This window comes from Grampus griseus, assembly GCF_964374135.1.
Source record: "Grampus griseus genome assembly, chromosome: 19".
NCBI lineage: Eukaryota > Metazoa > Chordata > Mammalia > Artiodactyla > Delphinidae > Grampus > Grampus griseus.
Window position 1 is genome coordinate 17,964,124 of NC_139013.1, and position 15,864 is coordinate 17,979,987.

At 49.8% G+C, this 15,864-nt stretch overlaps 1 protein-coding gene across 7 annotated transcripts in view; it reads left to right on the top strand.

Moving 5' to 3' along the window:
• Window positions 1-15,864, top strand: part of ANKRD27 (ankyrin repeat domain 27) — a 53,905-nt gene that overhangs the window by 27,086 nt on the left and 10,955 nt on the right. For 6 of the 7 annotated variants that reach the window (XM_082676169.1, XM_082676171.1, XM_082676168.1 and 3 more), the window contains 10 exons: window positions 1,405-1,497; window positions 2,557-2,684; window positions 3,188-3,270; window positions 4,100-4,215; window positions 5,427-5,519; window positions 6,921-7,118; window positions 9,036-9,095; window positions 9,186-9,305; window positions 10,348-10,392; window positions 12,363-12,485. In XM_082676169.1, the coding sequence (XP_082532295.1) occupies window positions 1,405-1,497; window positions 2,557-2,684; window positions 3,188-3,270; window positions 4,100-4,215; window positions 5,427-5,519; window positions 6,921-7,118; window positions 9,036-9,095; window positions 9,186-9,305; window positions 10,348-10,392; window positions 12,363-12,485 (1,059 nt within the window). Of the gene's footprint in view, window positions 1-1,404; window positions 1,498-2,556; window positions 2,685-3,187; window positions 3,271-4,099; window positions 4,216-5,426; window positions 5,520-6,920; window positions 7,119-9,035; window positions 9,096-9,185; window positions 9,306-9,836; window positions 9,960-10,347; window positions 10,393-12,362; window positions 12,486-15,864 lie in introns of all 7 variants that reach the window. The other variant, XM_082676174.1, reaches the window with a different exon arrangement.

Below are 15,864 nucleotides of genomic sequence, written 5' to 3' on the forward strand. Positions count from 1 at the left end.
ACTGGGATGACTCTAGATTTACCTTTGTGGACAGAAAAAAATGGAGGAGAACCTTGAAAGGATCTCCACCCTTCTCTGCTCCAGCTTTGCAGGTCTTTTTCACATTACTGGGCTTCCAATAAATAGTATTTACCTCTTCCCGAATTGGTCTTAGCTGATATGCTATCTCTTCTGGTTGCTCATTCTTCCCTGACCAGTCAGTCCTGGAAGACCTGCCTCTTTTCATCAGTGCCCTTCAAACAGTCACCTAAGTGGAGGAAGGAGCCCCAAATTTACCTGAACAATAAGGTCTTTGATGTTTCTCTGATTTGCAGCTCAGCTGTAAATCCCTGAATAAAACAGGTTGATCGAGCCTTACACAGCATCTACCGACGGGGAGCAAAGGTAGCTGTACGTCTGAGGGTTGGTGTTTGTCTGCCAAGACAACCCCATGAGGGCGGCTGGCATGAGGCGCCCTGCTTGGCAGTGGGCCCCAGAAATGCTGCCACCTCTGTCTTTAACTGGACCTCTTCGGCAGAACCTAGGGGGCCACAGAGAGAAACGTTCCCATAATTTTCTCAGGGTTTGGTGAGTTCTTCTGGCAGCAGCTGGCTGGAAACAATTCCATCTGTCTCCCACCAAGATTCTTTTCGAGGAAGTTAATTAGTTACCAATTTAGTCACAGGTGCTCAAGTGAGCATTGAAGTGTCTCACTAGAAATGATTTCATAGAGAAACGATACATTTTTAGATTTCTATATCCAGGTAAAAATTACCTGCACTGTGAAGACCTGAGTTTATTCTTGGGGTGGACCCCATATTTTATTGGACTTTGGGCCAGTGGCCGTGTTGTCTGATGTTTTATTAAGTATGTTCAAAAAGCAGGACCCTTCTCTCTCTTGCTGGTTCACACTGGGAAGGGTAGACCAGCCTGTCACATGGTTCCCCTGTCTGTGGACCCAGGTAACATGCAGCGGACAGGGCTCTGCAGGCATTAGGACAGATGTTTTGAGAGGAGGGGGAGGCCGGGACAATCCAGGTTTCCACGTGGGGGATGGTGCTGTGTGCATGCCACATTTCACACTTAGAGATGCCACATTCCACACACACACACACACACACGCGCGCACACACACGCGCGCGCGCACACACACACACACACACACACACGGAGCCATCGTGCTGCCCCCTCCCAGATTCCTGCCAGGAAGCTGTCATCAGAGCCCCACTTCCTGGAGAGGCAGACAGGGAGCCCCTCTCCCAGCCTGATGAGGGTCTGTTGTGCGGCTCCCTGGGGGCGGGGAGAGGCACTGCTGGTCCTGTTTTGTGGGAAACAGCAGGGAGCGTTCCTGGGTCCTCTGTTTTCAAGGATCTGCACTGACAGCTCACGACGTGCGATAAAACGGGTTGTCGGCTTTTCTTGCAGGAGTCCGAGGGGTTTGGCGACAGACTGTTCCTTAAGCAGAGAATGAGCTTGCTGTCTCAGCTGACCTCAACTCCCATTGACTGCTTGTTTCAGGTAAGACACGCAGAGGTCCTGCAGGCACAGATATGTGAGGGGCTCTCCATCCTCCCACACCTCTGTAGAATCCATCAGGGTGGTCTGCGTAGTTCAGTGCAGGAGTTCATTTTGTGCTCGAGGGAGTGATACGGATGCTGGATCAGCCCGGCTGCCCGTCTCCCCCGACGTGAGCTGCGCTGTAGCCCCACTGGGCAGCATAGCGAGGGCACCGGGCCCTGCGTGTGGAACCCTCTGCCCGGCTGTCCTCCTCTCCCCATCTGGCGAAACATGGCTGGTCCTTCCCAGTCAGCTCAGTGGCACCTCACTGGCAGCTCTGCCAGAACTGACGCCTCTGCTTGGCTCCGGGAGCCCCAGTTACAGATGTTCGTGTGAGTGTGCTGGGCTGGGAGCAAGGCACCTGGTGGTGGTCGGATCCTCAGGCAGAGGCAGGCGGCTCCTTCCTCAGATCTGATCTACCGCTGGGAGGCTGGCGCGGTTCCCTACGAGGCAGCCGTCAGAGGGCCACCCGGGGCCAGGGTGGGTTCCACGGAGGACCCAGAGCTATGCACCCCTCAGAACATCTCACTCCCTGTGGGGAATACATCCAGGCCTCACAGGGGTGAGCCCTGCAGGTTCGCTTGTTGATGGGGTCTTGTGATAATTGCAGCTGTCCTGCAAACCAAGGCTCTACTGGATTCCTAGACGATTTGACCCTTTAATGGGGGTCGAAGTCTACACCAAGGCTCAGGATGTACTGCCCCCCTACTCCTGCGGCTCTGGGAATTTTGTCATGTCGTTGTTTCTTTAGTTTTGGAAAAACCCTAACATTTATAAAAATAAAAGAGAGTAGTGCAATTAAGGAACTCCCGTGTAGCCATCTCCCAATCCTGTTTCATTTCTATCCCCTGCCCCACTTTTCCCCGTCCACCCAAATTATTTTGAAACAAGTCCCAGAGAGCAAATTGTTTCATCCATCCATACGTAGATGTGTGTTTCAGTAAGGATGCTCAGAAAATTCACACCTTAGAGAGCGAATAGTTCCTTCACATCAATAGTGCTTTTGATGTCACTTTTTAGCACATCGCATCAGGTAACCAGAAAGAAGTGGAAAGACTTCTGAGCCAGGAAGACCGAGATAAAGATGCCGTCCAAAAGATGTGTCACCCTCTGTGCTTCTGTGATGACTGTGAGAAACTCGTCTCAGGGTACGAGGGTCCTATGTGGGCTCAGCGCCAGGAAGGGGGAGACTCGGGGCCTGGGCGGAACTTACCCACTGGTTTGCTGTGAGATTTGGAATAAGGAACTTATCCTCGCTGCACTCTGCTTCCTCTGCTGTGAAGTGGAGAGAGTAACGTCTGTCCCTTTGGAGAATCAGGTGGAATAAAGATTGTAAACATACCTGGCACCCTGCTCGGCTGCTTTACCAGGGGAGGTGGGCAGAGGGCGTGCCCCAGGCTCGGAAAGTGGATTTTAGGATGGGAGGACTGTCGGCTCCTGCCTGTAACCTTTCTGGTTTCCCTTATCCTTATTGGGCTCTTTTGCTGGTTGTCAAGGCCTGGAGGGGTGGGTGGGGAGAGAGGCCCTGCGGAAGTCGGGGCTTCTGCTCTCTGGGACACGGTAGAGGAGACCCAGCTTGGATCATACCTGGAGATCTCTCTTCTTGTCCCAGGACCCTGGTGTATTTCTTTGTATCCTCTTTCTCTTTTAGGAGGCTGAATGACCCGTCCATTGTCACTCCATTCTCCAGAGACGACAGGGGTCATACACCGCTCCATGTGGCTGCCCTCTGCGGTACGTGGGCAAAGGGATGGGGCCGAGGGTGGCCCTGCAGAGAGTGGGTGGCTGCTGGGTCTTACCGTGTGGATGCTTGGTACTGCCCCTGGGCTGGTGGTCCAGCCAGGGAAGGCTTGAATCTGAACTATGAGAATGGCCTCAGAATTGGGGTTCTTATATTCCTCCTTTAAAAAATATAACTTTACTGTCTTTAATTTATTTTTTTATTCTTTTTTTTTAAACATTCTTTTCCAGTATAGTTCATCATAGGACATTGAATACAGTTCTCTGTGCTATACTGTCTTTTAAAGTGCACATGCAAAAAAAAAATGTGCACTTTCAAGGTAGAAAACACAAACACAAGCATCTGTAGTATCACCCGCCATCCTGTCTCCCAGAGGTCATTTTGATTCATGACTGTCTGAAATGTCAGCATGCTTGTGAGTGTGTGTGTATAAGATAGATGATGCTGTGGGGATCATACTTTTCTGTACGGTGCTTTTTTCACTCGGCGACACGTAAGAACATTTCTCCATGGCAGTATTGTTTTACTGGTTGCGCAGTATTCCATCCTGTAGATTGATGCACCATGGACTCTTCTGTGGACGTCTAAGGCTCTTTTCTCCTACCTTCTGTGGCTGGGGGCTGGACTGGAGCCGAGTCCCCTCCAGGGGCTACCCTAGAGTGTTTGGAATCTGCAGAGTCTGACTTCACGTTAGCACTGGTTCCCCCCAAGCAGAAAAATGCCTCCCGGCGTGTCTTGTGCCAGGGAATGAGAGGGTGAAATAATGCCATGGCTTCGCTTGCAGGGTTTGGAAAGCCCGCTCTCTTCCCTTCTGTTCTGTAGGGCAGGCATCCCTCATCGACTTTCTGGTTTCCAAGGGCGCGGTGGTGAATGCTACAGACTACCATGGCTCCACCCCGCTGCATCTTGCGTGTCAGAAGGGCTGTCAGAGCGTGACGGTGAGCATCTGGGCTCGGACGGGCTGGCTCTGCACGCGGCTTTGCAGGGCTGGCCCCTCCTGTGTTCCACACTGGCTCGGTCGGGCCGCAGGGAGGGCTGGGGTCTCAGGCACCTCACGGAGGGTCTGCTGGGCAAAAGCTATTAGGTGTAGGTTTGAAATGTCACGGTAATACGGGGGAGGAAGGCTGGGGCTGTAGGTTTTTTTTAATCTCTAAACTTTTTTTTTGTATCATACTTTTTAATAATGAGATAGGGTTTTCCTTCACCCACCCCCAAGGTACTAGAAATATTTTAAATAGGGCCCCAAGATGGACTTTCCCGTAGACTTAACATCTACTGATGAGAAGACGGGCCAGAAACTAGAAAGACAAAATTATTTTGCTGATCAGTGACGTTTCAATTTCAGCTTAAGTTGTTTGGTACATAAAGTGCCTCAGTTACTGCTAGTGATTGATGGGGGTTGTTTTTCTTTCTTTCTGTTTTTCTATTTTTAACTTTTATTGGAGTAGAGTTGATTTACAATGTTGTGTTAGTTTCACGTGTTCAGCAAAGTGAATCAGTTATACATAAACATATATCCACTCTTTTTTTTTTTTTTTTTTTTTAGTAATCTCTAAACTTTTTATCAGGAAGGATGAGAGTGATGATAATATTTTTTGCTTTGGTTTTTTAAAATTAAAAATAATTTTGGGGGCTTCCCTGGTGGCGCAGTGGTTGAGAGTCCGCCTGCGAATGCAGGGGACACGGGTTCGTGCCCCGGTCCGGGATGAGCCCACATGCCGTGGAGCGGCTAGGCCCGTGAGCCATGGCCCTGAGCCTGCGCATCCGGAGCCTGTGCTCCACGACGGGAGAGGCCACAGCAGTAAGAGGCCCGCGTACCGAAAAAAAAAAAAAAATTTTTTTTGTTTAAAAGTATAGTTGATTTACAGTGTGTTAGTTTCAGGTGTATAGCAAAGTGATTCAGGTATATATGTGTGTGTGTATATATATATATAAAATGTGTTTCTCTCTATATATATAATATATATTCCTTTTCAGATTATTTTCCATTATAGGGTTGATATAATTTTAATTGTAGTGTAAGTAGATAAGGTTGAAAATGGAGACCAGCGACTTCCCGCTGTGAGGCTCTAGGCCGTGCTCCTGAGGAAGCACGCGCCTGCACTGCCGGGCTTGCTGGTGCTCACTGCTCTCCCCTCTCCTTTGGAAGCTGCTGCTGCTGCACTACAAAGCCAGCACCGAAGTGCAAGACAACAACGGCAACACCCCTCTGCACCTGGCCTGCACCTACGGCCACGAAGACGTAAGTGGTCCTTGCTGCGCCGAGGGCGGCCGTGTTTACCCTTTCTCACAGAGAAAAGTGAATTTCCAGTCGGTTGAATGTCGTATTTTATGTTGACAGTTATTGGAACATTTGGCATATAATTTTTTTAATTAAAAAATTTAAAAACACATTACAGATGTTGTATTGAAATAACAGAAATCTAAAACATAATTGTCTTTTCCTGAAATGAAATCATGTGCATTCATCTCCGCTACCATCTGCTTCTTACCTTTCTTCATACTCAATTTTTACATTTTATATTTTTAAAGAAATATCAAGGAATTTCATCATTTCCGTGTTTGCTTAATATTTAACTCTGTGTGTGTGTGTGTGTGTGTGTGTGTGTTATTCTTTTCCTAACCACCCTCTCTCACTTCTCTCCATGCTAATATCCAGGTAGATTTATACAGATGTGGGTTGAGCCTGGGTTAGGTGGTTGATGAGCGAAAACGAGATCATACCCTACACGATTTTATGCAGCTTATTTTCCTAACTTAATCATGGGCATCCCATAGGTCAATAAATGTAGATATAACCCGTTCTGTAATCGCGACACATAGTCTATGACGTGTGTTGTGTCAGGGTCCTTAAGACCACTCCCCAGTTCAGTGGTTCGCTAGGAGGGCTCACAGGATGAGCATATGGTTGTATGCACAGCTGTGATTTATTGCAGTAAAGGGACACAGAGCAAAATCAGCCAAAGGGAGGGTCCAAGGATGAAGTCCGGAGGACACTAGGTACAGGCTTCCAAGCGCATCTCCCTGTGGAGTCACTCAGGACAGCTTATTCCTCCAGTAACGGGTCGTTAACAACACGTGCAAAGTGTTTTCCTTCTGGGAAGCTCACTGGGGACTCAGTGCCCAAGATTTTGGTTGGAGGCTGGTCGTGTGAACACCCTTTTGCCTAGAACATTTCAACATTCCAGACTCCCAGAAGGACAGCAGGTGTTCAGCATAAACCACTGTTGGGCAAACTAGGCCCACTGAGCCCCTCTCATCAGTCAGGGGACTGTGAGAACACTCCCCAGATCCAAGCTCCCAAGGAGTATCGCAGGTCAAGGGGGCCAGCCTTGCAAGCAGGCCTTTCTGGGGATGGCGGTCTCAGGCCTGCTCTGGTGACTCCTTTCTGCACATGATGTGTGACAATTTATTCAGCCATTTCTTATTGATTGGCAGTTGGGTTCTTTAAAAACAAAAACAAAAACGATGTGTCCTGATCAGGTGATCTGGAACCCTGGAGGTCTAATGTTCTGTTACTGTATGTTTGCTTGGCAGATGGTGCCTTGATCGAATTGGGACGTGGGCCGAGGCTGCGGGCTGCACAGATCTGCCCAAGGCCAGGCCTGTGAGTTCACAGCAGCCTTTCCCATTCTGTTTGCAGTGTGTGAAGGCTCTGGTCTACTATGACGTGCAGTCCTGCAGACTAGATATTGGTAACGAGAAAGGAGACACTCCCCTGCACATTGCTGCCCGCTGGGGTTACCAAAGCATCATAGAGACGTTGCTACAGAACGGAGCGTCCACAGAGATCCAGAACAGGCTGAAGGAAACGCCCCTCAAGTGTGCGTTAAACTCAAAGGTAGCCTTTTTCATCTCGGAGCAGCAGTATGACTTTAAACGATATCAGCATCCGCAGCTTAGGTCTTGGCCGAGCTGTTCAAACCGTGCATTAGTCCCCAAGGCTAGAACTTGGCCGCATCTTCTCTGCTGCACTCGGGACCTGGTCGTTCATGGGTTTTACCTATTCATCTTATTTTCCATCTTAGTAGGCGATTTTCACAGTGTCATGCCAAGAGCTGCTCCCAGCAGAGTTTGCCCCGGCCTCTGAGTGCTGTTGGTTTCTGGGCAAGTGGAGTGAGAGTAAATGGACGGTGGCTCCGGCCGGGAAGAGCGGGGACAGGGTGTTGGAAGCAGCAAGCATCGGCTCTGTTTTCCTGTTCCTTCACCCTCAGCGCCTAAAACTTTATTCTGATTTGGCCACCTTCGAACGTCGTTGGGTGTAATTTCCTTCATAAATGATTCATTAATGAACTACTAGCCCATCCTGCTGGTAACTTCTGGAAGCACGTAGTTTGGGGCCACACGTCATGCACTGCTTGCTCATGAGCAGGTGGGGAGCGATGGGAGCTTCCAGAGGCCAGGCCTTCCCAGCAGCAGCTCTGTTGCTGGGAACAGCTTCCAGAGGTCTCGCCTCCAGGCAGCAGCTCTGTTGAAGGGGTGTCCTCAGAGAAACGTGTTTGGCCAACTAGCCAGAGGAAGCCCAGGGCCACGTGCGACGGCCATCCGAGGTCCTGATGCCCAGAGCATCCCGGCTAGTGGCTCACATAGGTGATGTTGTTTTAATACAGGTCTCCAAATGTCTCCGTTTGCACAGGCCCTACTTTCTGCCTCTTGATGTTTTATAATTTCCAGTCCTCTTCTAGGGAGTTCTTTTAGTTTGTTCATGTCTTCTTCTAGGAGTAGCACAGTTTTTGTTTTTAAACCACTTTACTGAGGGATGATTGACATACAAAAAGCTGTACGTATTAGTGTATACAACTGTTGAGCTTGGAGACAAGTCCACACCCATGAGACCAGCACCACAGTCTGTGCCACAAATGCACCCATCACCTCCAGAAGTCCCCTCCCGCCCTCTTTATTTATCGATTATTATTATTATTTTGTGTGTGTGATAAGAACACAACATAAGACCTGTAGGAGTGTGGGTTTTTTGTTTTTTTTTTTTACCATACGCGGGCCTCTCACTGTTGTGGCCTCTCCAGTTGCGGAGCACAGGCTCCGGACGCACAGGCTCAGCGGCCATGGCTCACGGGCCCAGCCGCTCCGCGGCATGTGGGATCCTCCCGGACCGGGGCACGAACCCGTGTCCCCTGCATCAGCAGGCGGACTCTCAACCACTGCGCCACCAGGGAAGCCCAGGAGTGTGGTTTTTGAAGGTTTAAATCCCTGCTCCTGACCCGGGGGCCTGAGCTGCCCATGCCTTCACGGGGTCTCAGCTTTGTAGCAGCCAGAGCCATGGGACTGGGTGATACCACCCTTGGCCTGAGATGCCCATGAGGGGCTGAGGGCACCTCTGCACTGGAGCTTCTCCAAAGGCCTTTCCAGAGGGAGTTCTGCAGACACAAGGAGCAGATGGCCTTCTGGGCTCAGCTCCGAGCTGGTCCCACTTAAGGCCCGTGGCTGCCAGTGGAAAGGTCACACTTCAGGCCTGTGGACCACCAGCCCAGGCCGGATGAGGCAGCCTTTGGGGCCCCTCTGTGCCTGGGCTTCCCTTGTCCGCTGAGCCCATTCGTGGGGAGCACTGGCTTCTGCTGTTGAAATTAGCGTGGTCCTGAGTAGGTTCCCGCCTGCTCTGGGCCTTGGTGTCCCCCCTGTCTCTCCGAGGGCCTGGCTGGGCCACGCGGCTTTCCAAGGAGGTGGGCGCAGTGGGGCCATAGGAGTGATGAGAACTTGGCGACCCATCTCAGTACTTTTCGCGTCCCCTTTGGCCTCCTAGATTCTGTCCATGATGGAAGCCCACCATCCGTCCTTCGAGAGGGGGCAGAAGTCTTCAGAGGTAAGAGAACGGGGCTGCGTTTGCCGGCCCTACTTGCGACCAGCCTCTGTCTGGCCCTCACCCACCCCTCACCGGGCTCCCTGGCTGCAGGTGCCCGCGCGGCCCCCTCAGTGCCCCGTGGATTCCGTCAGCCAGGGCTCCTGCGCTTCCAGCTTCTCCTCCGCGTCGCTGAGCTCCAGGCAAGAGGAGCCCAGAAAGTTCTACAGGGAGGTGAGGCCCCCAGACCGGAGGGCAGAGAGGGGCGGGGGGCGGCCTGTGTTCTGGGGGCCAGTTAGAGAGCCCCTGGGGCAGCGTGTCTGCTGTGGTGAAGGTCAGAGCCCTCGAGGGGAGCCTGGCCAGCCTCACCCTGCTTGCCCTTCATGGATGGACGTGTGTGTGTGTGTGTGTGTGTGTGTGTGTGTGTGTGTGTGTGTGTGTGAGAGAGAGAGAGAGAGAGAGAGAGAGAGAGAGAGAGAGAGAGAAAGAGAGATATGGGAAGGGGGTATTCTAAGAAAAGTACAGGTAAAGTCACCTGTAGGTCCACTGCTTTAAGATCATTTTACGAAGTAAATTCTCTGCCCTTATCCCCCTCTCCGTCAGCACCCCTGTTAACCTGATGTGTCTCGTTCCTGACTTCCTGCAGACTTTATGTAGACGTGTACATGTTCTCACACATTGCGTTTTGTAAAGCTGACTCAGCCTGTTTTGTTTGTCTGTGTGTTTTTTTCCGTCTAACCTACCTTAGACCTTGTCCATTGTCAGCCCACAGAGCAGACCATGGCGTGGATGTGCCCATCCCCTGCAGGTGGGGAGCCCTCACTGACTCCGCCCCGGGCTCCTCCTTCGCTGTCACCCCCAGGCTGTGACCTGCTCTCGGAGGGCCCAGTAAGCCTAGCTCGATGCAGAACCGCAGGAAAGAAAGCCAAGAGGCGTGCTCCAGAGTCTAACAGCGGCCTGGAGGCGTTCCTGGGGGGGTGCCCTCCCTCATGGTACCTGTAGCTGGCAGATAATGAGAGCTGAATAGATGCAGTTCTGAAGGGTGGCTGTCCTCTTGGGAAGCGCTCGTGCTCCCAGGTGGCTGTCGTCCCACCGTGCCACATGAATGGCAGGTCATCTTATAGACCTTATGCGGAAGGTGCGGGGGATGTGTTTGAAAGATACCGAATGAGATCAAGAGACACATGAAAGCTACTAGGTTTTCAGAAGGTTTTTATTATTTCTATTCTTATTGTATTATTATAAGTTTCCTTACATTCTTTTTTCTTTTATTAAGGTAGAAAAGCTTTTAAGAGCCATTGCTGATGGAGACCTAGAAATGGTGAGTTTTTAGAAGGAATTTCAGCAGCTTGCTCTCGGCTTAAGCAGCTGTGCTCGTGTGTCTTGTCTCCAGGTGGGTCAGGAGCTGTCAGGGTTCTTTGTTCACGTTCACGCAGAAGGGGTGCATTTCACGAGTACTTGCTGATGGGGTGTGACGTGCCCCCCGCAAGTAACGAGGCAGGTGGAATAAAGCTGCAGTGTGAGCCTATCCCTGCCCTTTAGACGTTCATATTCCAGGAGGGCAGCGATGTTGGCAAGAGGACCAGCCTGTGTCCAGGGGCACAGAGCGCGGGCTCGGGCCCAGAGTCCACTAGCCGGGAGCAGGGTGAACAGACTGGGTGGGGAAGGGTGGAGGTGGCGAAGGGGAGGCCAGAGCCCAGAGGGCGTTGGTGTGGCCCTGCAGGAGTTGTGGGCGGTGTGAATCCCTGGCTGGGAGGCTGAGTCTCAGACTTGGGGCTCCAAGGGCTCACAAGCAAGTGTCCGAACGAGATGGTGCTAAGGTGTCAGGGAACATCTATGATGAGATCACTGGAGACGCCTGTGGGCAGTTCCCCTGGCTTGCCTTTGGCTTCCTGAAAGGAATTTTTTCTGTCTTCCATTTTAAAAGGAGGGGTAAATTAGCGCTTACCAGATTAGGAGGCCTGAGTGGATCAGATTTACAAGAGCGCTTCATAGGGATGTGTATTTCAAGAGTGCTTTTTGCCAGTGATGGAGCTTGAGGTGGTGGACAGCAGTTCCTGGCATCTGATCACCACAGCCTGCGGGGTGTTGAGAATCGGAAGGTAGTTGGCAGTGTCTCAGCCTCTGCCCAGAGGCCACTGTAATCCTTCAGCCTGACGCGTGGTTACTCGGGGCGGGGGGAGGACACAGGCGTCTGGATCTGGCTGTTGCTCCCCTAGAGAGACCAGCCCTAGGGCACCCAGTGTTCTCGGGGGGAAGCAAAGAAAGAGTGTCTCAGGCTCCCTGTGAGCCGCGGCGAGAGCCAGTGTGGAGAAGAGACTGTGACCATCCCTGCGTCATGATGCGTCTGCTCTGTGCCCGAAGCTGCCGCCCCTCGGCTCCCTTACCCCCGTCTTGTTCCTTCTAATCACCAAGAGGAACTGCCCTCGGTCCGGTCCATCCCAGCCAGTCTGTTAGGTGAGGCCCCGGTTCAGGTGAGGGCTTTGGCGTTTCCACCCTGAGGAGCATCTGTTGTCGGAAACGTGGAAGGGACCTGGAGCGGGGGATGTTTGGGATTGAACGGGGTCTTCCTGGGGCCCTTTGTCACTCCTTGCAGGCTTTTGCTGACTTCCTCAGTGCTCAGAACCAGGCCTAGAAATGTATTTATGTTGTTTTCTTTTCTCACGTTTAATATCCTAGAAACTTGTGTTTACTGGAACATAAATTTGACCTGTTAGGGTCTTTTCGGTGCTTTCACCTGTGGGCTAGGGCATTAAAGTGGAAAGGACACTGGCGTGGCATCAGAGAGCCTGTGATTAGGTTCTGGCCACCACCTCCTCATCCTGTGGCCTTGAACAAGTGGCTCCCAGAGTGAGTCTCCTCCCCCGTAGGATGAGACGGACCAGTTGTTGAAAGCGGACAGTTAGATGACGTAAGAGGAGGTGCTCACGAAATGCTCCAGGACAGGGCTCTAAAGCCATCACACTGAAGCAACACCGCTCTGCCCCTTTTTAAGACGGAAGAAGAGAATCTGCCGCAAGCTGCAGAAATGGGAGCTCAGTCTCTCTCTGTCACTACTGAAAGGATTGAGAAAGGCTTGAGCATGGGTGAACCCTGGAATCCTCAAGAGGGAGCAGCCATCATTTATAAGTTACTTTGGTGGTTGAGGAAATGTATCAATACGTCCTGATTAGAGAAGTAAGTGTGTGTGTGTGTGTGTGTGTGTGTGTGTGTGTGTCTAAGATACCATAACTTGTAAAGAAGCTGAGGATGGGTTTTAAGTCCCTATTTCTCCTTACTGCCCGGCGCCAGGTGCGTTACCTGTTGGAGTGGACAGAGGAGGACCCGGATGAAGCGGAGGATGCTGTCAGGGCGGTGGATCTTGAATTTTGTCACCCCTTGTGCCAGTGCCCCAAATGTGCTCCAGCTCAAAAGGTTTGGCTTTTCTTCCGTTGGGGGATGGGCAAATTCTTCTTTTTCCCCTTAGGAAAGTTGTCTGCTTCTCAGCCAGCTAACGGCCGAGTGGCTGGTTGTAGGTGTCCCCTGAGATACAGCTCAAGGTAGAGGAAAGTGGACACTCATGCAGGATCTGGCTCCGGCTGCCTGCTTTCTGAATGGGCAGATCAGGGAACAGGACCATGAACGCGGGCTTAGTGTTTCAGTGGTTCTCAGGGCCCCTGAGTCACAAGGCAGGAGCTTATGAACAGACATGCCCGGGGGTCTCCGTCCATGTGGCCGTGGTCCCTTGGGAGGATGCAGGCAAGAGCCCATGCCCCCTGCCTTTGCTCACGTTGGTGCACCCTCTGCGGGAGGACCCTCCCTCCAAGCACAGAGAAACCCCTGTGCCTTTTACCCTGTTTCCCCCATGGTAATAGCCTGCAAAAGCACAGTACAATATCCCAACCAGGATATTACCATGGATACAGTCCATCCGTCTCACTCAGGTTTCCCTGCTTTTATTTGTGCTTGTGTGTGTGTGCGTGCGCATGCCTGCACGTGTGTTTATTTATGCGTTCTGTCTAGTTTTGTTTTTTTCTTTAATTGTGGTATAGTTATTTTACAATGTTGTGTTAGTTTCTACTGTACAGCAAGGTGAAGTAGAGTTCCCTGTTCTATACAGCAGGTTCTCATTAGTTATCTGTTTTATACATATTAGTGTATATATGTTAATCCCAATCTCCCAATTCATCCCACTCCCCCTTTCCCCCCTTGGTGTCCATACATTTGTTCTCTACATCTGTGTCTTTATTTCTGCCTTGCAAACCGGTTCATCTCTACCATTTTTCTAGATTCCACAAATATGCGTTAATATATGATATTTGTTTTTCTCTTTCTGACTTACTTCACTGTGTACGACAGTCTCTAGGTCCATCCATGTCTCTACAAATGACCCAATTTCGTTCCTTTTCCTGGCTGAGTAGTATTCCATTGTATATATGTACCACATCTTCTTTATCCATTCCTCTGTTGATGGACATTTAGGTTGTTTCCATGTCCTGGCTATTGTAAATAGTGCTGCAATGAACATTGGGGTGCATGTGTCCTTTTCTTAAATAATTAATTAATTTATTAATTTATTTATTTTTGGCTGCGTTGGGTCTTTGTTGCTGTGCGTGGGCTTTCTCTAGTTGTGGTGAGCAAGGGCTACTCTTCGTTGCGGTGCACAGGTTTCTCATTGCAGTAGCTTCTCTTGTCGCGGAGCACGGGCTCTAGGCACACGGGCTTCAGTAGTTGTGGCACACAGGCTTAGTTGCTCTGCAGTGTGTGGGATCTTCCTGGACCAGGGCTCGAACCCATGTCCCCTGCATTGGCAGGTGGACTCTTAACCACTGTGCCACCAGGGAAGCCCTGCATGTGTATTTTTGAATTATGGTTTTCTCAGGGTATATGTCCAGTAGTGGGATTGCTGGGTCATATGGTAATTCTATATTTAGTTTTTTAAGGAACCTCCATACTGTTCTCCATAGTGGCTGTATCAGTTTACATTCCTACCAACAGTCAAGAGGGTTCCATTTTCTCCACACCCTCTCCAGCATATATTGTTTGTAGATTTTCTGATGAGGCCCATTCTAACTGGTGTGAGGTGATAGCTCATTGTAGTTTTGATTTGCATTTCTTTAATGATTAGTGATGTTGAGCATCTTCTCATGTGCTTCTTGGCCATCTGTATGTCTTCTTTGGAGAAATGTCTATTTAGGTCTTCCACCCTTTTTTTTTTTTTTTTTGGCTGCGTTGGGTCTTCGTTGCTGTGTGCAGACTTTCTCTTTTGTCATTTCAAAAACTCTTTGCAGCGAGCGGAAGCTACTCTTTCGTTGTGGTGCGCAGGCTTCTCATTGCAGTGACTTCTCTTGTGGTGGAGCACAGGCTCTAGGCGCGCGGGCTTCAGTAGTTGTGGCATGCAGGCACAGTAGCGTGGCGCATGGGCTTAGTTGCTCCGTGGCATGTGGGATCTTCCTGGACCAGGGTTGGAACCCATGTCCCCTGCACTGGCAGGCGGATTCTTAACCACTGCACCACCAGGGAAGTCCTCACACCCAGTTTTTGATTGGGTTGTTTGTTTTTTTGATGTTGAGCTGCATGAGCTGTTTGTATATTTTGGAGATTAATCCTCTGTCCGTTGATTCGTTTGCAAATATTTTCTCCCATTCTGAGGGTTGTCTTTTCATCTTGTTTATGGTTTCCTTTGCTGTGCAAAAGCTTTGAAGTTTCATTATAGGTCCCATTTGTTTATTTTTGTTTGTATTTCCATTACTGTCCTGCATTCTGTTTAGTTTTATCACATGTGTAGGTTTGTGTGTCCACCACCGCATTCAAGGTACAGAACAGTTCTCTCATCACAAGGAGAATAACTCATGTTGCCTTTTATAATCACACCCACCTCTCTCCCTGTCACCCCAGCCCACCATCCCTGACCCCTGTCAACCACTAATCTGTTCTCCAGTTCTAATATTTTGTCATTTCAAAACTGTTATATAAAAGTCATCATACAGCATGGAACCTTTGGGGATTGGCTTTGTTCACTCAGCCACATTTCCAGGTTGTTGTGTGTAATCAGCGGTTTATTCTGCATCGCTGAGCAAACTCTAAACACACCACTGGGCTAGAAGAATAGTTTTAATTTAATCACAGCATGAAGCAATTTACTTTTGTGTCTCTTTGAGAAATTACAAAAAGAGAAAAAGATAGTAGGCTTTAAAAGAGCAAGGAACATAAATTTATCCAATAAATTCAACAGATGCTGCAGTGTGTAATTCAGTTTCTTGCTACAATTAATGAACTGTGAGGTGGGGGAGAGCAGAGTGGGTAAATGCCCAGAAGGACAGCAAAGACACAGTTACTGCTTCCAGCCATACAGTCACTGATGGGCCTGAGGGCTGTGCTACTTCATTCACATCACATCCTTTGAAACAGCATCTGCCTTTTTAATCCCTTTGTTTTTCACAGCAGCCCACCTTGGGGAAGTCTGTTTTGGACTGTACATATCCAGCAGCATGCGGACAGAAGAAAAATTGTACATCCCAATGTACACAGTACCCTGTAGCTGAAAAAGCTACAAGTGAATGAAAAACTACAAGTCATTTCAATATTCTTAGGTTAGAGACATCCATGGTGAAGCTTTTTAAATAAGGTAGTATTATCTTGCAGTACAAAGGATAACACCACTATATCTGTTTTGTAAAGTCAAATTAATTTTCTTAGCATGGGACATACACATTGAGTTAGACAGCTAGCACATGCATGAGCACATGCTATGTTTACAACGCCATTTACAACTGCTCAAAAAAAATATGAACTACTTAGGGATACACTTAAC